The 25,900-nt window shown below is 42.2% G+C and overlaps 1 protein-coding gene across 4 annotated transcripts in view; it reads right to left on the reverse strand.

The window, feature by feature from the left end:
* mob2a (MOB kinase activator 2a) overlaps window positions 1-25,900 on the reverse strand; it is a 37,138-nt gene that overhangs the window by 572 nt on the left and 10,666 nt on the right. Inside the window, exons 1-4 of one of the 4 annotated variants that reach the window (XM_030789989.1) lie at window positions 18,031-18,482; window positions 2,956-3,116; window positions 2,381-2,474; window positions 265-389 (exon numbers count right to left, since the gene is read on the reverse strand). In XM_030789989.1, coding sequence (XP_030645849.1) covers window positions 265-389; window positions 2,381-2,474; window positions 2,956-3,116; window positions 18,031-18,068 — 418 coding nt within the window. In that variant the 5' untranslated portion in view covers window positions 18,069-18,482. Of the gene's footprint in view, window positions 1-264; window positions 390-2,380; window positions 2,475-2,955; window positions 3,117-7,583; window positions 7,658-16,961; window positions 17,210-18,030; window positions 18,483-25,900 lie in introns of those variants that run through there. The other 3 variants (XM_030789991.1, XM_030789988.1, XM_030789990.1) reach the window with 3 other exon arrangements.

Here is a 25,900-nt window from a genome sequence, read left to right on the forward strand (position 1 = left end):
CATATTTATTATTCACTTTTTTTTTTTGGTACACATCGTCAAATGTATAGCCTAGTTTAATCTACAAATGCAGCCGAGTTTGATTAAAATGTATCACAAGGCATTTCTGACCGCTGTAGGTTTGCATAGTCGCTAACTGGGCGCAGTTCCCATTACAAACTCGGGGGAGCCCTTGTCCAGTCACATATTTGGGTCTGCTGCAGAAGCACCGTACGACTATGTCCGGCGTCGAGCGCACACGGAGGCACGGTCGCTCTCACTCACCGTATTTTGTTGGGAAGATTTCTTCGTCTGTCACCAGTTTCTGCACCATACTCATGACGAAGTCAACATACTGGGGAGCCGTGCACTTGGTTTTCTTCCCCCTCTCGTCATACCAGTAGTATATCCTGCAACAGGAAGAGATCACAGAGAAACAAGACATGAAGAAACAAAATCAGCCACTATCACCTCTTAACCAGGACACCCAGAAATCACTCCCTTTTTTAACCCGATTCTACTCAGTTCAGTTCAGTTCTGTTTGAACCTGCTTTTAACACTGGGCGCTGCCACACTGGGCGCTGCCACACAATTATTTGAACTAGCCACATTATTTGATGTAAAAAAAACATCAGTAACAGATCAGAATCACTGGCAGTACTAGGTCTTGCTGGTACTAGTTACTGTATCTCAATCATATTCACTGGTCTGAGATGTTAGTCACTGTTATGCTAGTGACTGTGTCTTCACGGAGCTTGTCAGTTTGATGCTGGTCAGTGTCTCTGCATTGTTAGTCACTAAATCTCCGTGACAACAATCACTGTGCTCAACAGTCGCCTTTGAGAAAATCAAGATTTTATAGACTCCGTCTCTGCCTACAGGGTGTCATCAACACTTTTTAAATAACCTCACTCTAAAAGCTTGGAAAGCCAAGTATGTGAACTAAGTATTATACACGTCACTGGTCAGAGAGCCAAAACTAGACACAGAATGAAGGAATTCACCTAGTTTCCACCAGGCTTAAGCAGAATACCAGCAGGGAAATGACTGCAGTGACCATGAAGGGGCCAGGACACTGTAGACATTGCAAATCCCCAGGAATGCAGACTGTCCGCATAACTGCCCTTAACACAGGGACCCACTGACCGCAAACCAGCATTAATGACTCTTATTCAACAGAAGACGTATTGTGGACCAACAAACAAATCCAACGGCACGGAAAATTTCACTGAAATAATCATTTGACCCATTTGAATAAAATGACAAAGAATTAGGCCTAAAGCTCTTCAGTATGGACAGCGTCGGAAAAAAAAAAGATGACAAAACGAAGTTGACTCATACGAGCGCTCAGTCACGCTCACGTAGACGTATTGTCATATGATTGTGAAAGCGAAGGCTGTTAAATTACAGCTACACAACAGCCTCGACGTGTGAATACGAAACAGAAACTTTATGCAAAGAGAGATATTTTTTTCCAAGTTGTGGAATGAGGATTCACCGCAGCATGGAAAAATACAAATTGCGAATGACCCGGTAAACTTGTTTTCACGAGTAAAAGACCATCGCTGCTATTTCTCAACTGTCAGTGAATTGTTTACATTGTGTGTGTCAATCCTGTTTGCCGCCGGGTTGTGGCTGAAGACGGGCCCGAAATAAAAGAAAGGGAGCAGGTTTTTCAGGGTTTACCTCACCAGGGGACTCAGCCTCGCATAAACACTTACACCTACAGATGCAGCTCTCGCCAAACAGGGAGAACACGTCGGACAATGAGCTCAGAAGTCAACTGCCTCTCTGGACGATTCCCAGTGGGTTAAGGCATATGTGTGTGTGCGTTAAAAGTTTCCTTGTCAAAAACAAGAATGACCCAATGTAGGGAAGTCATTTGAAGTATACTAATCTAAATTTACTGTGTAATCGTAATGTCCCTTATAAAGCTAGCTGGGGAGGCAGGATATCTGTCATTTTTTTTTAATTAACAAGCACTTTGACCATCATCTCTTGAGTGGCATGACCCGTCCAACGAGTCCAGATCTTCCACAGAATTACAAGTGTAGGGCCTGGCTCTTGGCAATGTGTTTTCTGTGGCTAGTCAATCTGTGTTCCAAAACATTATGAAACCCCAATCCCTACACTGAACCCCTTGCTACTAGAATGAAAAATCATGCCAGGAAATTATACTGCGTGTGTGTGTGTGTGTACGTATGCTGACCCCATACTGTACATTCCATTGTTTATTAACCCACATAACTCCCTCTCTCTAACGCTCTGGCTATCTTCATGAAAAGGAGCTCGGAGTGAAAAGCCCCAGAAAAAAAAAAAAGCATAACCTCTGAGAAATCCTGTGTCCCGAAATTACACGGACACCCCTCTCAAAAATCCAAGAAAGACAAGGTAAACTTACGTATTGCAGGCTGTCATGGATTGACAAGTGTCCCCAGTGCAAAACTCTGAGATAGTGCTATACTGCAGGTTGATGAGATTGAAGAAGGTCGTTGCTGAGGGGGGGGGGGGGGGATGAAGAGAATGTTAAGTAAACAAGAATATTAACGCTAAAGTCGTTCACTAAAAAAAACTTTCTAAAAAGTCTCTTAACTCCAAAAATTGAAACTGAAGTTAAAAATTGAAAACTCGAAATTGAAAATTCATAAAAAAAAAAAAAAAAAAAAAAAAAAAGGATGTTTCAAAACAAAATGATTCATTTTGGGATTCACTAAGTTTCGAAATGAAGTCTATTTGCTCTCAGCACATTTCCTTTCAAAAAAAAAAAAAAAGCATAAAAGGTATTGTGATCAGGGTAAAGGAAGTGATGCATTTAACTGCTATGTGCTTACTCATTAAAATGGAACAAAAAAGTTCATGACAAAAACAACACCTGTTCAACATGCTCCACAATAAAAGTAGCTGCATGCCAGCTGAAAATGGACCAAGTGTTTTGTTTTTTTTTTTTGTTTTTTAAACGTTGTTACAGTTACTTACTATTGCTGGCCAGCCATTCATTAAGGTCAATCTCTCTGGGCAGCACCACTAGCTCTTTGAGGTCGAAGTCCACCACCCGTACTTTCGTGTACTCGGGCTCCAGATAGTGCTTCTTCTCCTCCGCTGGTGGCTTCTTTCCATTCGGCTTTGTTTTGGACTTCCTACGGGGCCAGGGAAACGAGAGGACAGCTTGAGATAAATGCGGTCAGAAAGAATGCGAGAGAAAGTTTGTCTTTCAGTGGGCCGGTCTCCAGATCTGGGTTTTGGCGAGGGGCGCATTCCATGTCACTTAAAACCAGGGTGTAAAGAGTGTTTCTGTACTTCCAGTGCTACTTTTAACACGTAAATGTCATAATCACACCAACGCTAGCAGTTCCCAATCGTAAAACTTGGCTGCCGTTAGAGTGTAAGAATCAGATGTTGTAATGTTTTTTTTGTTTTTTTTTATTGATCTGAGAGCAGACAAAGACAAAGCCCCTAGGGGTCCATGTTACCGAACGTTACCACTGAAAAAAAAAACCGCAAAGGTTACGAAAGAACGAAAAAGAGACGGAGGACTGTTATGTGTCTTTGAGCAACGGCTGCGATTTGACTGTAAAATGAGTGAACTGGTCAAAGATTACATATTTTACGCCCCCCCCCCTCCCCTCCCCCCCCTTCATCGCTCACTTTGTTTCTCTCCCCTCTCTGTTTCAGCCTCCGTCCCTCCTGGCACCGCTACTTTGTTTGGGTTTGTCTGAGGACAAAGGAAGAGCTACAGTATGCTCCCTGAATTTATTGCACCTTTCTTGACCTTAATTTCCGGGCCTCTCTCTTTTCCACACCCGCTATCTCAACACATTGACTAAGCCCTCTCCAGCCCTCAACTTCTTGGCCTCCTTCTCTTTTCCTCCTATTCACATAAAGAACCTCCCATTCCTGTTATGAGTCTCCAAGAGCGGGAAACAACCTTAACTTCATATCCAAAGTCCATAGACATATCTTTTAGCGGGAGCCAAAACAAAGAAACACCACTTCTTTTGATCAGGAAACATAAAGCTAACTTTGTTTCTGATCAGGAAGGCCATTAACACCTCAATCGGGACCTGATCAAAGACCCTAAAGCAGTAAATCTCAGTCTGCAGTCAAATCATTACAGATGAGAACAGTTTCAAATACAGTCTCCTAAACCTGATTATCGGAGCGAGTGAATTTAATGTAGAAAACTATCATTCAGTGAGTCAATCAGCCAACATTTCCATTTGTCGAGATCTGAGAAGGTAGATAGCCCAGCCGAGGTTTAAGACAAACACTCCAGGCCATCTTTCAAAGCCTGCATGCAGTGTGTTCATTCAGAGGGAAAGTATGCTGTAAGGCAGCTGTCGTGTCCAGCTGGTGGAGTAATGAAAAGGATCCAGGTCTGTGCCAGCTGGAGAACCATGGACAGAGTGACTGAGTCTCTCTCTCTCTTTCTCTTTCTCTCTCTCTTTCTCTCCACCCACTAACTGATCAGCACAGCTGAAGACGCAACTCTACTGTCTTTAAAAATGTCATCTACGCACTCCCTCTTATTACTGAGAGTAATGGACCACAAAGAAGACAGATAAAGACACAAACAAGGGTGAGAAGAAAACTAAAACCACTGAGGCACTGGGGGGGGGGGGGTTAGAGAAAAATAGCCTGGGTTCAAAATAATGAGTCCCTCATATGACATTACTGTGGAGGAGGAGGTTGATGTCCAGTGAGGAGCACCCCAACAAGAAAATTTGCATTCCATAACAACAACAAGATCTTGTCATGCTGAACCTTTGTGTGCAAAACACCTTAAAAACTGGTTTTGGGACATCTAATTTCCAGACACATACTTCATGTGGACAAACAACGCTCTGCAGCGTGGAGCCGAGAGTATACCAACGGTGATGATCTCTGACACAAAACAATCGAGAAGACGTCTACCTTGTTTTTTTGGCCGCGCAGGGGCCGCGGATGGGAGAATTGTTTGGGTCTCTGATCCTGGCTTCCTGGTCTGGTTGAGTCTAAGAAATACCAATACCTTTTATGGCAAAAGCCCTCTTAGAGAAGTTACCAGGAGAAGGCATGGTGTGTGTGTGTGTTAAGGGGAGTAGGAGGTCTGCTGGCAGCAAGAAAGTTTTCTTTCTCCTAAAATAAACCAGCTAATGGCTTGAGAATTTGCCCTGTGCCACATAATTTACAAAAAAGAAGAGCTTCCTGGAAAATTACAACACCAGGAAAGAACAAAAAAACAAACAATATGTTTGACAAGATCCAGTCCCTACATCTGTTTTTTATTTAGATCAACATTAACGCATCTTAGGTAGAAATGCAACGACATTACGCTAGTCTACTGCAGACTAAGGCAAGATTTTTCCTTGCGATAATCGTTCAAGTATGAAAGAAAGAGAGAAAGAACGAACGAGTGAAAGGCAGAACAAAAGAAAGAGAGAAAGAATCTTTTTGAGCGAGGTTTTGCGTCAGAACTTTTACACAAGAGTTCCACGCTTCTAAAGGCAAGACTCGAAGGCCCAGCCAAAGATGACGCCAACGGCTAAAACGACTCATTTCACCAATTCAGTGTTTAAATGAGAGGGATTTGACAAGCACACTGGTTTCACGTTATATTCCAAACTGAGCAAAAAAAGTGACAACGCCGTCCTTCGCAAAGAAATTCTGGGAAAAATCGCAACCATTTTACGATGATGTGAATGTCCTTTTGATCTTTATAGACAGATTAGAGTAGGAGATAACGGATTAAAAAAAGAAGATGACTCTTAGGCATTAGAATCATGAGAATCACTTCCTTCATTTTTCCTGGAAAAAGTAAATGAATAACCTCTCTAACAGTAAAAAGCAGAATTTAGCTCTACAGAGATGGACCAACTCCAACACCCATAAAGTTCCAGCATGCTCTTTCTTCAGCCTCAGTAGCTGCTAAAAAAAACCAAAAAACTTTTGAACCAAACTGGCAGATTTGATTTGTTTTGTGAGAACAAGGGAAAGCGGAGGAATGAATAACTTATCAAAAACACAGGATTCCTAATCTAATGTCCAGGTTAAGTCACATGTATTGAGGAGCATTATATTCCATCATCAGATCATAAGAGATACAGAGATACAAAGCACTGATACAAAGGGGGGGGGGGGTGTCGAGACACGAGACACTTTCGAGCTCTCTCTGGATCAGCGCTTCATTTTGAACATGATCGGGTAAAGCTTACTCCCTCTTAGCGTTGGAAAAAAAAAAAAAAGCCATTAAGACCACACCATCCTGTTAAACACAGGAGGTATCCATGGTGACAGTATACTGAGGGGTCATCAACATTACAACAGCTTAAGTGGCAGCAGAGCGTGCGCCTGTGTTCACGGAGTCTTTTGAACCATCTTTCCGTGCCACCCTCCCACACACAGCCTGCCAGCCCCCCCCCCCCCCCCCCATCTTCATTAGAAAAGTGCACTGCACACCTGTGTCTAACAACAATCTTTAAAATATGCATTGTGGATCTCTTACTATATCAGGAGCAAAGGGGTCTGGGGATAATTCAACATAAAAGATTTTTCCCCAAGACACAGACAAGTCTCAGACTTGGTCTTTAAGTTTTGATGTTACACCTGTTGAAGACTTTATTGACCAGTGCCTGATGCAATTACTTAATTTGGAGATTTCATACTTCTTTACACTGTTCAGTCAATAAAGAGAGGAGGGCTTTTTTTTTTTTTTTTTAAACAGTGCCTATTGAGGCAGACTGCAGACTGCCATTTAAATCCCTGCAACACCAACTGTTCTCTACAATCTTGCACTACAAATGCAGAGTGGTGTTTATGTCATTTACAGGATATGCAGGGGGAACATTAAACTAAATCCTTGAGGCTGAGTTCACACCACTTGGGGGTGAAAAGAGTTTCCGCACGTTTGTGGTATTCAAATTGCTTTTTAAGACCTTCACTCTTCTTTTTCCTTTCTTTGGTCAACGCATTTTATAAAGGCGGTTCTCAACCACTGTTTTGGGTGTATGATCTGTTTTGCAGATCTTTCTTCTTTTAATCACTGTGCGGTTCAAGATATTCCTTTAGGGAAAAAAAAAATGTTTTCCCCCCCGAGAGGTGATGATAGACGATAATGTGTACGCGTCCGTGCACGCCATACAGCATGCGTGGCAATCAGAGCACGGCGAATATATATGTAAACAAAGTCGAATGACGCACAAGTAAGACTCAAATCAAGGAGCTATTCAGAATACAAATCTTGACGGAATTTCCAGCACATGCAGTTCCGCGAGAGCCCCCTCGTCAAATAACAAACTGGTTATGTATGTGGCCACTAGCAGCGTGTACAGGATTAGGAATATGTCAAACACGAACATAATGGAACACATCTGGTTAGTTTCGCACATAAAGCATCGTTTAGCATATGAAAGAAGCGACAAAATACACATCTTAACGGCAATCCAAAAGCTAATGACCTCGAAACTATCAGTGTAAGATTCAATCAAAATTTCATTACAAGAACATACAGCTGACACCCGCATCACCATGTGCGTCCAGTATACCTCCGTGTAATGGTATATCAACAAATGTACACGACAAACTGAAAATTATATTATTACTTAAAACATATGTATTTTTTTTTTTACCTTAGAACTTTGCCTACTGCTTGAAGAACCATCTTGCAACTTAATCCACTTTTGGGGGGTTTCTGAGAGTGCATATCCGAAGTGCTAAATTCATTAACCAAAAATGGACGGAGTCCAAATAGCTCGATAACTCGCTTTTCCTCTTAAACTTCTCAACACTAAATTTCAGAGCGTTTACAGTGGCAATAAGATACTAAATAAAACTTTTGTGACTCTCCTGAGGCACGTCCTACCTACTTGAAGCCAATCACAAGAGACGATGGGCGGAGCATGTGGTGTTAACAGTTAAAGTTTGAACGCACTATCTGCACAAACTGCAGCACAAGTAGGAGAGTCGGTATATCTAAGTAATTTCCCTGTACGGCCCTTTGCTGTTAATAAATATAAAATAATTACACGTATTTATGTGGAGTTATTATGTTAGTAACTCGACATTAAATGCGAAAACAGAATTGATCTTTACTACATCTGTCAGCGTGGTAACATGCACCTACGCAGTTAATCCCATAAAGAAGAACTAAGGAAATCCTATTGGCCTATAAATAAGTAATTGAATGGTTTATCATTAATTAAAACAGGGTCAAAGTAACCCAGTTGGGAGTTAATGGGAAGATTAGAAGATGACAGCTATTTGCTTGAATGGACTGCTTTGGGGTTTTTTTTTGTTTTTTTGTTTTTTTTTTCAGTTCAGCTAAGAGATGTCTACAGCACTGCTGTCTTACAAGAAAAAGCCAGAGCTATCTCGTTTTGGAGAGTCATCCGAGTTAACTACAGCTTTTAAGATTGCTCTCGGCAGCGTATTACCACGGTCTGTGAGCATGTTGAGACAACTAAAACAACATTCCGCACCATGACAGTGAACTGCGCCGCAAGCCAGAGCAGACAAGGGTTCCCGATAAAGGCGAGGAGGAAATGTGTTTAAACTTGACTTTGATGAGTGACTGTGTATGAAAAAAGAAAGCAACAGCATCAGTTTCCAGTGTAACAAGCTTCTGAAAGTCTGTCAGGGTGAAAAGAGCTTTCTTTGATTGGCAATGGTCAAACATTTCTTTGAATGGGCAGACAGACAGATAGTAAATATTGAGGGAGGGGTGTCAGTTAGTAAGTGGATAAGAGAAGGTAACATATGATGGCCAATTAATACTTTACCACATCATGCCTATGAAGATGAGAGTGGGCCAAAGACATGGACTGAAATTTTTAGACACGTGAATCTTGACCACGACTATCTCCCATCAAATTACACTAAAACTATACAGAGAGGACGAATTAAATCCTTAATATTAAAACGTTCCAGGCGTTCAAACTGTGTAAAGATGCAGTATCCCATGCTTCCTCAAAAGAAGATCTTTACTATTCTAAGGAAGACTGGAGATGAAGCAAGGAATTCTGGGGAACCGCGTGTGTCTTTTGGCAACAACCCAAGTTTTATCATACATCACAATTTACCTTCCATAAACTGTCTAAAAGACAAGCTATGACATGGAAATCGTTAAAAATAGTATATCAGCTCAGAAATCTGACATTTTAAGAATGCTGTAAAAAACAAATGGGAGGAATAATTGCACAACTCTGACGTCCACAGTGTTAGAGAGAGACTGCTAAAATGACTGGTGATGTCAACTGAAAACTCCCGTCTGATCGTACACAGTTACGCATACACGCATCTCGTGATGTCTTTTCACAAGCTGATTCACCAAAACAATTAGTAAAGTCTACAGGCCCCACAGTGTCTAACAGACACACACAACCTTTTAACAATGCTTGACTCATTCAAGGTAACTCAGCTTCCTGCTCTCAACTTCAGTATATTCTGGGTTTTTTTTTTTTGTGACTGTCGTCTATAATGTTATTGTGCTATTTCATACTTCAAATATCGTCCTTCTAAAGTAAATAATTTTTCTTTCAAAAGGTCTCAACATACTTGACCTAGTGGGTAGCGTTCAATGATACAGAAAGAAGAAAAGAAAAACTCGTACTCTTCCAGGAAGACCGCGACAAAGTCATACTAACACACAGCGTGAACAAAATATTAACCACTGACAGTGTAGCCACATTCAACTCAAACAACTCAGTGAACTAATTACAGAAAAATACCACAGCAGTTCAAATTTAAACTCATTGTTCAAACACCACATAAAATTAGTTTAAAGTTTTACGTATTCATTTATCCCACCACTTGAAATGTTGTCAGGTTTAACTGGCTGGGCAAGAAAGTCAAGAAATATTCCAGTAATTTAAAAGAAAATGAAACAAAACAAAATTCCAGCCCACAATTTACAGTCAGCACAGAGGAGCCAAGCACGCCTAGCTAAAGCTGAAGCCTGTCCTGCTCATTTTGCCTTGGGCAAAACAAGACAAACGCAAGGGGGCAAGACAAAGGCTAGGATTTCACAATCTGGATCATTTGGACATTTTCTTACTCTTGAAATCACACAAAATTCTCCATCTCATATTTAAATCAAATCAGTATTATTTCTGCAACGTGAGAATAAGACTACTGAAAGGTCAAAGACATATCTCTGATTGCTTGGCTAGGAGTAGGTTAGCAATATATGGATATAGACCACTGACTGGGGGGATTTTTGTAATATTTGGATGTAGACCATTTACTAGGGAGAGATTAGTAATGGATATAGACTACTGTCTGGGGAGAGTTTAGTAAGGGAGGTCACCCAGCAGTAAACCCGGTGACTGGTTATGACGTAAAGCATGGTGTAGGTCTATGCTTGTCAAGTCACTTCGAGCATGATGCTTCTTAGTTATTCTCCAATGAAGCAAGAGGTAATTTGTCTTCTTATGACCACAAAAACCACAATAGGATTCTAACTGTTCTTTTTCGGGTTCTAGTTTTTAGACCTTAAAGATGATGGAGCATGATTAAGTGTGACAATGTTGTCAGTGGGTATTTCTTCATAAACGGGCTGTCTACCTTTTCAGTGCTGTCTATATGTCGTCCTACCTGTCTCTCTCTCTCTCTCTCCTTTAAGTCATCTGGAAAAGAGCCACGTTCGACGCAGCCCACAGTCAGGCCCTGCATTCCTCTAGGGGTGAGGCTGCATGCACAGACATGCTCTCCTCCCTTCTAACAAAAGATGCCAAAGAAGAAAGGGAAGAACAAGAACGAGAAAAAAGGTGGATGCCCTACCATCAGATCCTTTCGGCTGTTAAGATATTTGCACCGATAGTGAGAAAACCACAACGAGCGCCACTTCAACATTGGAAGTGTGGCTTCTACTGAATGAGTAAATGAAGAGGTGAGCCTAAGGAGTAGTTTTGTAAATCAACAAATACGAGAGAACCCGTTAGAAAATGACAGGGCAGGGCAGAGCTGGGCATTCACGGCGTTAGGACTTCGTTCATAAATGCTAAGGTTGGAAGTCACTGTATTATCACTGTGGGCTGAAAAGAGAAAGAAACAGGAGAAGAAAAAGATGGGCTTGTTCGGGCATGTCGGTGAAAAAAAAAGAAGGCCAAACCGCACTCCCAAAATTCCTGAGGGAGGGAGATAGTGAAATCGTTTTGGGGGGGTGGGGGGGGGGATTGCAGTCGTGGGGAGTGTATGTCCAGACATCCAGCAATAAACTGTCCATTGCACCACCTTTGGAAGAGGTAGGAGGAAAAAAGAAGCAGTGAAACCGACCCTGTTCAGTAGAGGTGATTCAGATGTTACTTCACCTCCATTCACCTTCACAAGCAGCACATACAAGGACATTTTAAGTAAGCACATGATCTCTGTCTTAAACGGTCTACAGAATACATGGAAGAGAGAGGGGTCTACTCCAGGTGATTTCAACAAACGAAACCGGTTTGCGTGAAATTAAAGTTTCCATACTATGTAAAACAGGATTCTGTTAGAGATTTTACACTGTTTTCATTTAAAATGAGATAGTGGGCATAAATCATGACAGGGAAGAAGGTTCAGTGTTTGTTCCTGGACCACAGTTGATAAAGATATCATTAAGTCAAGACAAGACAGAAGCATGATTAAAAGATAATAATAATCTAAAATTGATTAATCTGACTGTCTTCTGAATATCTGTGCTCCATGACCAAACATTATCTTAGTGTTACCATAACAGGCTCTCTTACTTTTGGTTTCCAGAAAAGAGGGGAAAGGTGGAAAAGAGATCAAAACAAAGAAAAACAAAACAGGACAGTTGGTGCTTCTTATCTGATAAAGAGCCCATGTGAGCCAAAGTTGTTCTACTGATAAGCAAGTGGCCGACAGCACCACCAATAGGAGCTAAAAAGCAGTTAAGGCATTGCATATGATGAAGTCACATACCAACTTGAGGAGAATAGTAAGAGCATAAAGAAGGTACTGATTTTGTTATACAGTGAGTCTACTGACCTCTAGTGGTTGTCGCTAGAAATACATGCCAGCAAGGGCAAATCTACCTGTTAGCTCGTGTAACCAAAGTCACTGACAAGTACAAATATTTGTCATTTCAAACGGTCAGTAAAAATTCACTGCACAGTCAAAAGCAGGACCCTGATCTCTTATCAGTCTTATGGATCTTAATGGACAAGTTTCATTTATTCAAGTTAGTAAGAATGAAATTGCTAAATTCGTCATTTAAAACCAAGTTGTTGTTTTTTTCCTCTCACATCAGCAAGTTGTGCTTAATGAAAAGCTTAGGGCTGTTTTTGAATAAGATAGCTGAGTGGTTGCCTTGGCCACACTGGCAAGATTTTGAAAAAATAAAAGCTTGACTATAAACTCCTCCGTATATCAAACCATTGAACATATTGATATACGTTATATGGTACGGCACTTATCAGTTCAATAGTATCGAACGTTTTTTCAACCAACACTGTTGACCAACTTTTAGCGCAGACACGCTCCACCTAGGCGGACGGGTGTGCAGTTTACTGCAGCCAACGTTCGAAAAGATTTTACTGTACACGGTGAACGAAGTGATGCTTTGCTCCAGTGCACCTGAAGGTGAAAAGATAAGGGGACAGTGTTTTGTAAACACATGGAAAGAAAACAGAGCGTGAGGGTTCGGAGAGCGGTTTCTGGAACTCTCTGAGCTGGGGCCTGGTGATTGGACGGGGCGTGAGTGGTAACGGGCGAAGGAGACACAGAGGGAGGTTTGTGTGAGGGAGGGCGGGATCCCACCGCGGGGCCGCGGCCTCCCGTGTTTGTACAGGAAACATGCCGACGCGCCAGGCGGAGGGCACACAAAACTGGCTAAAAGGGAGAAGAACACAGTGCCTTTTTTCACAGGGAGCACAGGAGGAGGTGGAGAGAAAAGAAAAACAGATCGGGAAGAGCACAGAAATGATTGCAGACGCATGCAAAGCAAAAGCAAAAGAAAAAAAAAACGCTTGAAGAGTATTCCAGTCTGGTTTTCACTAGCAAGATATGATTCACACTGTTACTGCTGGAGACATATATTGAAGTCATCCATTATCTATTCACTGGAGCAAAACTCTCTGTCTTCTCGACAGCTGAGAATATATGGATGTCGACAATCGGTTTAGTTTCCTCAAAATTGAACCAATGCTAAGTTGCAGGAGGCGGCTGTTTTGAACTGTAGTCCTCAAGGGAAGTCAGTTCAAACACCAAGACCCAAGAGAAGAATATTTTCCTTGAACGGCAATACCCAAGTGACAGAGAATGAAAGCAAACCCATTAGTTTTAAGGACCCCATTCAGGTCCTCAGAGTGTTAACTCATTTCCTGACCCTCCTAAGATCTAAAAAAAACACACCCAAGTAGCTCACTGTTGTGTTTAGCAAATGATTTTCCTGTGTTTATGGAAGTCAGTCACCACCCCACCTCCAGCTCTGCATAGAGGAGTCCTTCACGACAATCTCTTTGTTGCTGTAAACTAACTGGGATCCATTCTAAAACAGCAAAACATGAGGTTGAGGTCACATGATTGTTGGACCGGAGAGAGCAATAAGCAGGGTTTTTTTTTTTTATTTTACCAGACTCTGTCACAAGATGATTCAGTAACTAAGTACAGCTTGTATACCAGAAATAAGACTGCCATCTTAAAATAGCTTTTTTTTTCCCCCACTTGGCTACAATAGATGACATTTTAATCATTTCCACATAAATGATTAAAGTAGTCTGTGTGTGTGTGTGTACGCATGCATAAGTGTGTAAGGGGGAAAGAGGGCAAAACCAATGGATATACTACTAGCAAATCTTTGAGGCCTCAATAAAACAGGCTAAAGTGTACACATGTAAACACTTCATGTGGCTCGGGGGGAGAGGGGAAAATTTGACATTTTAGGAAATGAGAAAAGGAAGAACTTTTCACATTAAAGAAAGAGGAAAAGCTGAGGCCAAAACAATGGCTGAGTGGAAATACATCTTAAATGCCAGCGTACCATTGGCTGGTAAAATGTAAACAGAACCCCAGCCCTAGTGTGAAGCTCATGGAAACTCACTGTTATCCTGTAATCAGCTTAACAACTAAGGGGGGGGGGGGGGGGGGGGGGGGGGAGTGTACATCTTAGGTATGGATACAACCTCAACGGAAAAGCAGGTTTACTCTCTATCGTCACCTGGTCTTCACAAAACAGTCTGTCAGACAACAAACTGTAATAAGATTAAAGTAGTGGATTATGAGGTGTTTTGATCATACAACGTTTTATTTTGGATTGCAGTTTGACCTCAAAGATTACATGCAATGTCTTTGTGCAATTAAGCATCTACCAACAACCAGATGTCACCAAACATTACTGTTTACCTTCAAAAGAGCAGCAAAGAACTCTCAAAAGGAGGTGAAAGATCAAATCAATAAGTGACCAGAGGGAATGCGCAAAACCCAGTATAGGCCTAGAGCATAAAGCAGATCCACAAGAGTGATTGTGAATATTCCAAGCTGTCCAATTCCAATGACATGCTTCAATTTCTCCACGGTGGAGAAGATGTGAAGGTTCTTCAGTTATCTGGCAGACAAGAGTTGACCAATGACAAGTTACATTAACTGACTGACAATGAAAAATAACCAATAGCCAGTCATGTCTGGTCATCGAAATTGCCTGGTGTGACCTCCTGTGATTCAGATTCAAATCACACGGTGAGAAAGGAGAGGAGAAAGCAGGAGAAAGCATGGGTATTGTTCTATTGTTTCACCCTTTCTCTTCGGAAGGTTTCTTTGTGCTTAGTCAGTGTAAAGAACACAGACCCTAAACACAACCTCCCTGAGCTTTAGGACATCCACCGTCCTGAAAGTGCAAATGCTCTCTGGGTTTCAAGGCGACGACATGCATTTCCGTCATGATGTGGACCTGTCTGCACCCCCCCCCCCCCCCCCCCCCCCCCCCCCCCCCCCCCCCCCCCCCCCCCCCCCCCCCCCCCCCAATGCCTACACAGAACACCACCACTCTGATGACCTCTGTGTGTCTGTTACGTAATAAAAATCTGCTGCCATTAGCAATACTGCGTCCCTCCTATACCTCTCCGTCACTGAGGAGCTCCTACACACTATATATAGAGATGCTTAGCAAAGCAGAAATCACTCTGGTTTGGGGGTGCGGATCTATGGACACAAAACAGGAACAACGGGGATTTTTGGACGAGGAATATACATTTGGCCGGCGTGCTTACGATCACCGCGGCTTCTTTTGTCAACAGACGTGTCTCAGTCTCTGTTCGTCCGAGCAGACGAACAGGACACAGCTGCCAAACATGCAATGCAGTTCCAAGGCAATTACACAACTATGTAAAGGGGGGGGGGGGGGGTAGAGTTTACAGAGTCCCCCTACCCCCCACCCAGATCCTGGTTCACTTAAGTATTTAGTATTTATCCATGTACTCAGAAGATTATCCTGCAGCTGGGACATTATTTAATGGGACAGGAACAAACTGCTGGGTGTCCATTGATTAGATCTTCTGTCTCTCTCAAAGGAATTGTGACGACCTTCAGTGATGACTCTGTATAATGGAGCATTAGTGCGGTGCAGACTAGAGCAGGTGCTGCCAGCACTGCAGCTCTGAATGCAGAGGTAGAGGGAACAGTCTCTGCCATCTCATCTATATCCAGAGGGATTGGGGGAGGGAGGGGGGCATTGCGTAATGTTCACACTTGGGGGGGGGGTAGTTAAATAGGATACGGAGGGGCTCCCAGAAACTTTTCAGTCAAAAAAACCTCTTGACTGCATTTCACAGAAAAAAAAACATTTGCTTTGAGTTGAGTGATTTGTTAGCTATTACAAATTATGAGATAAATATTTTTTTTTCCTACACGACCAGTTCACTTGAAAGAGATTAGACATTGATTACCACTGATTATCCTATTGTGTGTATTATTGAGTGTATTGTGTGGACCTGATGTTACTGGTTAGGAGGAGCCATCATTTCAGTTATATGAAGTTTGCAGACTCTTTTCCATACAGCTCAATCTTGAAATGGAGACCAGGTCACGCGATATGATATACTGGTACACGCCGTACACAAACAACTCAGCACAATTTTAGCAACAACTTCATCAACAGAGCACAGTTACCTTTAAAAACAATGAAAAAAAAAATGAACGGTTTTCCCTCATTCAGGCTGTTTTTTTTCCCCAAAAAGACAGAGTAACAAAATGTTTTGCTTAGCCAAATGTTAACCTATTTTGTGTATGTTGCCTTCAGGAGGTGCCCGTCACAGAAGAGTGCTCTAAAGCTAGCCAGGAATGCAGATGGTTAGGAACCAGTGGCCGACATGCACCAATTAAAGGATATCTGATGAAATAGAGGCCTACTGTGATAGCAAAACAGATAATACTATCCTTAGTTCAAGTGCCAGGTCAAGTAAAAAAAAAAAAAAAACCCTCAAATCACTACTTCAAACTTTTGGGAGAAGAAATACAGAAACATTCGGGTACGTAGGCTAAACATATCGGTGCGACGGGTTCGCAAAAAGAATAACATCCAATCAAAAGATGAATTTCACTGAGGATAGTTTACAGTGAGCCCTTAACATGTGGCTTAAGACTGACGTACAATGGCTTCTCAGAGTTTTCTGCTCTTAAATTAAGATGATTGGACCACGTCTGGAAAACCACATCCTACACCATTTAAAAAGGTCTATTTAAGCATAAATCTCCATCCGAAAATTAAAACATTGCTTCTCCACGTACCAGCCCTTGTTCAGTCATACGCAGAGCAACGACACTAAGTTATCAACAGGAAATACACAAACAACCCCCCACCTTTCCTCAGCTGGAATAAGAACATATAAAGCAATTAAACTCAACTGGTCAGTGTACAGAACTCCCTCCATTTGAGAGTATGTTAGCTATTATCACAGAAAAAACTTAAAACAGTGATCAGTATGATGTCAGGGAATAGTGAAGTTAGGGAAAAGCAATCACATAAACAAACTCCCATTTTTTTTTTAAAGGTGGTTTGGAAAAGCAATAAAACTCACATTTGGAAGAACAACTTAAACTAACAGGCCCCTGTGAACCCGGCGGATCATGGCTCCTCGGATGGTGGCGTTAAAAGCACGAAACATTAACCGAACGTGTTGACTCAAAACAGAACAGAGCAGTTAAAAAAAAACCAAAACAAAAACAAACAAACTGGAAACAAGTCATGAAAAATTGCACGACCACCAACATAAAAAAAAGATCGGTACCAACAATACACACTTATCAGAGGAAAAAAAAAAAAATAAAATAATAACCATGTCCAGCACAAGCAGAATTGATTTGCTCCCATTGCTTTGCCAAACATAGACAAACTTGCACATTCACACAAAGGGCTGGCTGTTCTTAATGCTGTGTGGAGGGAGGAGAAACTGGCATGAATCACTCAGCTCTGATGGTTTTAATCCGATGCAGCTGTGGGTGCTACAGTTTGGCCAGCATCATCAAAAACACACACACACACACACACACACACACTGGAGCTGCACTAAGTTATATATAGATTTATACTGCAATAGACGAAAAAACCTCAACCACATTTAAAAAGAAAAAAAAAAAAAGAAAAAGATATGGCATTTCTTTTTCCTGAGTTTGGCACACAGAGCCATTCACATTAATCTGTTAACATTTTGCTCATTTTAACTGCTTTTTGGTTGAGTTTCAAACTGAGTCAGAGGTCAAACAGAACATCTGAAAGGACAAAGTCTACTGTCACACACACACACACACACACACACACAAAAAGTGATGGAACACTGTCCAAACAAACAGTGCACCCTCCAACCCCCCACCTCCCCCAAAAAGGCATATCATAAGGTTTACTGATACTGAGTTCTGGCTAGAGGCCATACAGCCTTCAACCAGAGGGCCTATGTACACAGTGTCCTCAAACGTCTCCGACTGCACTCACAAACGTTACAGAGCAAAGCCACAAGAACAGCCTGGAGGAGAGAGAGAGTAGGGGGGAGGACAGACTTCAATTTAAGTGGCAACAGGCAAGGCAAAGAGACTTAAGCTCATCCTGTCATAGAGGGAAAACATGAAAAGAAACAGGAGAAAATGTGGTACCTATAAAAGAAGCAGTCACAACAGACCAGAACCCCCATGCAGCTCGGTGGAGGTGTCGTTGTAGGTGGTGAAAACCCTTTCCCTCAGGTCTGCTCCAAACTCAAGTGATTAATGCTGAGGATCGGGGCAAGCGGTATGGACGTGAGGCTTCGGCATTGCACCTTTCACAGTTCTGCAGCGGAGCACGACTCTTTTTTTCCCCCCTCTCTCTCCCTCTCTCTCTCACACACACACGTTTTTTTTTCCAGTTCAGAGGAAGGTGGACGGACACAGGAGTCAGGACTGTGTTGGTGAATAATTTCCCTTTGACACGATGCAGCAAACAAACTCTCCAGTCAGCAGCAAACGAACAGCAGTGTCCGCAGCAGGAGCAGCAAGTCTCGCACAATAACACAGAACTCGTGTGGTCCTCTCTGCTCCTATCGCCTCCCTTGCCTGCCCGCCCGCCTGCCTGCCTGCCTGCCTTCCCCTCTCTTCTCTCTCACTCTCTCCCTCTCTCTCTCTCTCTCTTTCACTGCCTCTCCCTCTCTCTCTCGTTGGCTCTGACATATGAGGCGGGAACAATCGGTTGGCAAATAGACTTGCATTAAACAAACTGCTGACTTCCCACAGCAGGAACAACTTGAGAAGGATATTTTTTTGGAGCCAAACAAACCTCTGGAACGGCTTCCTTAATTTTACTCCCCACCCAAATCAACCTGAACTTCCACACTGATTTAAAATGTCAAAGTATTAGCCAAAACAAACCTGGTCATTGAGTTATAGTCTAATTGTGAAGGTTAACTACACACAGCGAATGGAAGCAGACAAAGTCCTGATGAAGCATGCATACATATACACAAACATACATAGATATATACACACATTCACGTACGCACATACACACACACACACACACACACACACACACACACACACACACATTCACACATCTGAGCAACAGAAACTACATCTCATAATGTTGCTAATAAGTGTGCTTTGTTATTAAACAGTGAACCTAGTTACACTGATTTCACTTTGTCCAGTAAGCTTCACTGGGACCATGGCAGAATACAGTGAAACATTAGCATACTTTAATACAAAGCAGAGACTCCCCATACTGACTAACACAGTCCTTCCTCTCTGCCTCCATACACCGGCCAGGCCACGTTATATGCCGTCCTGCGGAAGACTTGGTATATCCTTTTCACACACACACACTGCCTCAGACGGACAGGCAACGTGGGCCTTTTTCAATTCACTGCAATAACGGTGAACGCAGTATATTCAAATTGGAGGGTAGATACCTCAGCGCTTTTGCATCTGCCACTTGTAAATTAAAATAATGTGCAATCTATCACAGAGGTTCAACGCATGATGATAACACTCCGTTTTGCAAACAACTGTTCTCAGAACCAAGAGTTCTGGAGACTGTTGGGGCAAGGGGAACCGTAATGATTGGTGAAGTCTGTAGCAGTGAATGTGTGTTCTAATAATAGACTATGCAGAACCGTCTTGCCTGGAACAGCGGCTGATGTTAAGGGAACACTATGATTGCTTTTGACTGGTGACACTGCTAGAGGGAAATTGGTACACAGGGGAGAAAGGAAATAATTGGCAGTGATATCTAAGTGGGGAAAACAAGTACAGGAACCCCGGTTTGTTCATGCAAAAGGAAACATTTGGATTAAGCTTGTTAAAACCAAGAACTGAGAAAACAGTTTACAGCGACATCAACTCATATGTTTACGCTTCACTTCCTGAAATGAGGATGAACATTCGAAAACTTTCCAGTGAGAGAGGAAAAATGTGTAGGAGTGAGAAAAAAAGAGGGGGAGAGAGAGAGACATGTGACCAGTTTCTAAATGAAAGGAGCATGAATAGACTTATTTGCCCTCATGACGACTCGAGTACAATGATCGCATGGACAAGTTACGTGGAGAGTTGAATGACAATTGGGAGAGGCTCCCGGACTACAGGATGCTGTGCATTCGTTTCGGTTACCTCTCAAAAGACGCGAAAACAAAGAAACAACACCCCCCTCCGAAAGCCGGGCATACAGGTTTCTAGTATTAAACCACCAGTCACCACAGCCACGTGTGTAAATCATGGATTACTTAGAAACGAGACTGCGGGAAAAGTCCGACTTTCAGCATGAGAAAAAATATTTTCTCTTTGTCGCTGAAATGACAGAGGGGTATCCGTTGTGAACTTTTTTTTTTTTTTAAATAAAAATGGGAACGAGTTAATCGACCGACCCACGAGATTCTTTTCTTGAAGTAGACTCTTCTTACTGCTCATACTAAAATCGTTTACAAAGAGGCATTCTCGAAATTTCTACAAGAAAACGTAAGCCATACTCCAAAGTATGGCACAAACAGCAATCGATCTTTGTGATGGGGTACTCAGCACTACACTAAAACTGTCTGTTGACCTTAATGGAAGCGCGTTGATAGACAGACTCGCCATCCACATGCAGTTCAGCAAAACTCTCGTTAAAAAGGTAGCCAAGTGACCAGGCTAGATTTCAGCTATGCAAAACCGGGTATGACTGTTGCACAGCATTTAAATGTCATACGAATTGTATGAAACTACAATATATATATATACATATACGCACAGAGATCTCGTACGATAGGACGCAACCCGAGTCACTGGTCAGAACTTACCTATTTAGAGTATACGAACCGTTCCTTTTAAACCTCATTCCGAAAGATATGAATTTGTTTATGAAATCCAGAGCTGAATAGATCTGTCTAACGTTGCGTTTCCAAGTATCCTTTTGCTGTTTGCCTAAGACAAAGAACGGGGAGCGCTTTGTGCAGACTTTCCGTGAATCGGTCCAAGACCGCCTCCTCTAATAAATAGGCTTCCGTAGGGCAGGGTTTAAAACGAGCCAGAGAGGAAGGCGAAGTGTGGTGTCATGGATGAACTGCACCTCAGAACGTCTGTGCAAACAGAACAAAACAGCGATGAGCCTAAGCTTTTGTGCATGCGATATTGTGATTAAATATTCATGAAAAACACTTGTTTCAGCTCATGTCATCTTACTAAACCGAGTGAAAATCTATTGTGTGTGTGTTGAGATGATGTGTCAGAACACACATGAAAAGGAAGAATATGGGGGGGTGGGGGGGACACACAGGATGAATGAAAACACAGTTTGGCAATGATGGCACTGCATCTTGAGCATTGTAAAAAAAAAAGATCTGTATCAAAAGGAAACACATCATCTTAGAATAAACTCAGAAGGACATGGAGAGCCCAGATGTTCCAGATGTGGTCAGCATCAGCACAAAGCAGTAAGTTACTTTCAAATGACATCATCCTTACCCCCCCCCCCCCGCCCTTACTGACCTCCCCTCAAATTCCCCCTATAAACCGAGAATTCGCCAAGCCGTTTTCCTTTTTTTCTGTATGGCAAGTCTGGCTGTTTTCCAATCAAAATAACTGGGGCACAGCTAAAAATAGACTGAAAGTTAAAATGGAAATTACATATGTGAGACTGCTGTCGAGACGAGACCACGAGATCCCACCCTAAACGCAGTTGCTTTCACTGATGCTTTTCAGGCAAACCTCACAATTGAGGCTAAGTCTAAAAACGTAAAAGAAAAAACTTCTTAGAGCCAACATCAAATACAGACAAAAAAGAGGAGTGTCGAACCAAACAAATTATTCAGCTGTCTATTAATGCAGAAGACAGGCCAACTAGCTCTATCAGGACTTTTTCAGACTTGCGTTCCCACAAGCAAAAAAAAAAAGTATAACTAACAGGAAAGAGCCCAAAATAAGATCGGCCACACGTCCGAGTTCAGATACAGCTCGTTTTTTTGTAAAGAACTGTGGTACTGCACAAGAGAGACGGTGAGCGGGAAAAGAAAGAAAAAAAAAAAAAGAAAAGAAAAGAAAAGAAAAGGAATGTCTGCTGCGGTCTGCTGTATGATGTCATCTCCTCTTCGCCATCATTTTGGTCTTGGCTAACGCAGAAGCTAAGACTCAGGGCCTTTCCGCGTGCGATCAGACGCAGTCCCACAGACGCATTTGAGAGGCTGGCAGGCTAGAACTGATGAATTGCACAACTTGGGGGGGGGTGACGTGCCTTTAGCAGAGAGCTCGACTGCCAGCTCAGGCTCCGAAAGCATTTATTATATTAGGAGCAAACTGGCATCGCTCTTCCTAATCGATCCCTGTAGCTGTGCACTCTGAGGTTACGCAAGCTACAAAGAACCTAGCGCATCAGGCTACTGCACACACACTAGGGACAATCATCTATTTATTGTGCAACACACACACACACACACACACACACACACACACACACATACACTCACTCCTCTCCTCCACTCCTACTCCCCTTCCCCCCTCTCTCTGCTACTTAGTTTTATAACAGTGACACAACTGGTTGTGAGCTTGCATGTTAATGAGGAGAAGCTGTGACTCGCTGTGTGTTTGTTCTGAATCATCATGGGATAAGGAGCAAATAAAACTTCATCATCATCACAAAAAAAAATTGAAATGAAACGGCATTCTTTTTTCCCAAAAGAAGCAAACTCAGACACACATTTTTTGGCTACGAGAGTCTCTTTCACAAAGTTGCAACACCAGATATGTCAGTGTTTTCATGAATCATCCATCAAAAAGGTTACAGGGTGATTTTTTATAGGATAGCACGCAGGGGGTGAGGGGTGGAGGTGGGGGTGTGAGGAGGGGGGGGGGGGGGGGGGGGGGGGGTGTTGCGGAGTCGATTCCTGGAGGAATGCGAAAAAAATATTACATTTTTATGAAAAGGCTAACATTACTCAAATCTGACAGGCCATGCCCTCAGAAAGAGAGCCAAACAGGACCATGCTGAAAACCTCTGTTAAAGACAGAAGAGCTGTAGCATCTTTAGGTGGTACAGTCAGTAGAGGCTGTATATAGGCAATTTGTTCCAAGTGACGCAGGCTTCCAATGGTTCAACATTATGCCCACAGGCCGCTATGGCCAATCAACTCAATTAGCGGAGGGCCTTGACAAACAGCAGTCCCATCCACTTCACACACAATACCCTGACTAATAAAAGCCTGGGTCAGTAAAGATCTGTGGACCAGAATGCAAAGCCATAACAACCAAAGACAAAAGGACATTCACTCACTATCTTACAAATTCAATTCAACCGACATCATCTGCTGGTCAAAATCAAAAGCTGTAATGAATGGATCTCTTTGCCACACAATGTCAACTGAACTTCAGAACCAAAAAAATACCCCAGTGCCAGTAATGAAATGCTGCACTGAACACACCCTAACTAACCTGATGCTTAACTAAGAGAAGAAGTGACTTTTTTTTCTTTTTCTTTTTTTTTTTTGTCGATGACAAGCATGATTAGTAGTGTCACTAGCCTGGCAGCATATCTGAAGCGTTCTCTCCTATCTAGACTCTGTCTGTGGGAACATGACACAACACTGAGGCAGGAGCCTCAGAAGGGCAGTCAGGGTCAATACACGGACGAAGCTACATGTCCGTTAGAGGATCCAGTTCAGGACCAAATACAGCCACGTTATGTAAGACAATACAGTCAGCTCACATCTGATAGCCCATAAATATAACCAAGACTGAATGAAGGATGACTCCACAGTCTGCACAGGCAACATTAAATGTTTCTGCCTACTTTGCTGCCACCTAATGGTCATTTGTGGGAATGGCTAATGAAGGCAGAGCCGGCACGACTAGTATTCATATTCATTGCTCTGCTGTAAAGCTTATTTTGTCCGGTTGGAGCTAAAATAAACCACTTAAAATTTAACAACTAAAAACACACCACAGAAGAGCTACTATTAATATGGCGATACTATGCTGACGTAATAGAGGGTGACTTGCACCAAGAAGAGTGGGGTTTTTTTCCTGTACCATGGGAATCAGCCTGGAGCTGCGTTTACACAATATGGAGATGTGATTTCATGCTTGGTAACACTAGCATGTGTTGCCTGACAGGCAATAAGAACTAAAGAACCTCTGTTGGTTGGACGTGGTCAAAAGAACTGTTATTTAGTGCCTTGTGCTTTCACACTGGGCTACTAAAGAACGCTATGTTCAAGATGCCTTAAGATATGAGTAAATAAATAGCAGAAAAACATCAACAACCCAACAACATCAACAACTGCCCTTCATTCAGTGAGAACACTGCTGTTTCACTTCATTACTGCCATGCGTTTACAGACAGTAGCGTTCATGTAACCCATAGTGGGTGAGTCAATCAGGAATTACAAGCAAATATATCAAAACTGAAAGGGCCCTATGAGCATCATCACAGCACTAATAATAATAATAAAAAAAACAACTTAGGTACGATAAATATATCTTCTTATCTTTTCTGAGATCTGGGAGGAGACACCTGTTGGCTGCAGAGACCAAATTTTTTTATCAGAAACAACAGATTAGCTGAAAGGAAAAAAAAAAAAAAAAAAAAAAGCCTTTGTAACCATAGACCCAAACAGCTGTTTTCGTTTAGGTGGCTCTCAGACAGAGAACAGAGAGTGGGAATCAGCTACATCATACTCACAGCGCTGGCTCCCGTTAAGTCTGATAACAACATTTATCACAGCGTTTCGCTCACGGTCTGAACCAATTTCCCGTCAAAAGATAGTGGCATCTCATATAGCATGGTCAATCAGGAGGTTTTGCACAGGCTGCATAAACGTCAGCAAATGCTATGTCTAGTTGAGTGTCTGGAGCGTGATCAGTGGTGCTCATGCAGAAGGAGGAGGGGCTTTTTAGGCCCGTTTTAATTTGTTTATTGGACCTATTTCATGTTTTGTTTTGATATGATTCATTAAGAGGTCTGTTTATGTGCAAGCCTGAGTTTGAATCACAAGTCCATAAAAGAGTTTTTGGATGTCTTTACTGCAACAACTTTTATTAACACTGTAAATCCACGTGCATAATTGGACTACACAAACAAACCATTACGAGAACAGGGCAGAGTGAAATGTTGATTTCAAATAAACGCCACCCTAGATCTTAGACTACTTAATTAACTGGAGGCCCATTTCCCTGCTCTCTCTCTCTCTGTGTTAGCTCCAGTTTAACACAACTTTAGTCTCACACCATTAAAATAGTCAAAATAACTATTTCTTAATGCACTCCTCAAAACCTAAACTATGCACATTGTATAGTCCATAGAAATGCTCCATTGTGATGTTGCATTAAGTTCAATTAAGCCAAAATAAATAAAAAATACAATTTCTGCTATGTACTTGTTAGGTAACAAACTGACCCACATTTAGTCTACATTCCAAAAGCTTTCACCAACATTTGAATGACCTCCACATCTTTTGCATCCATCGTTAATTTCAGATTTAACATTCAAAGAGTCGTAAAGTGGAGCCTGAAGACAAACGCACTGGCGGTGGGGTTTGCTGTGAACACTGATTAACTGCGGACAAACGTACTTCACTACGGCTCACCCTGATCATTTCATACAAGTTTGAATATGTTATTTATGTTTGTGCTGCAGATCTTAAGGACTCACCTGTACACATTCCAAGAGTTCAACACATACATTTGCATGGCTGTGGAGACTGGGGGTGCCATTGGACCTGACATAATAGGTTTATTACCACAAACCAAACAACGGTATTTAGGCCCGTCACAGTAAACCGAAACCTTAACATCACAACTGCTGCTCACAGTCTTACAGGAGGGTTAACTGTGATGCAGTTAATGGGTTTCCTGTTTCCTTTGGCCAAGTTTTAACATTGCCAATCAGTTCCCACCTTTCCTTAAGGCGTTTGGACTTGCAGTAAGAATGGTTCTGAGCTGGTGAGTCAGCCGTGGTGCCTACAGAGATGAACCACTCCTTGTTTCTTCCAGTCTCCCAATTCAATCACTCTTTTTTTTTCATTACATCATC

The sequence above is a fragment of the Chanos chanos genome, chromosome 13, assembly GCF_902362185.1.
Source record: "Chanos chanos chromosome 13, fChaCha1.1, whole genome shotgun sequence".
Classification (NCBI taxonomy): Eukaryota; Metazoa; Chordata; class Actinopteri; order Gonorynchiformes; family Chanidae; genus Chanos; species Chanos chanos.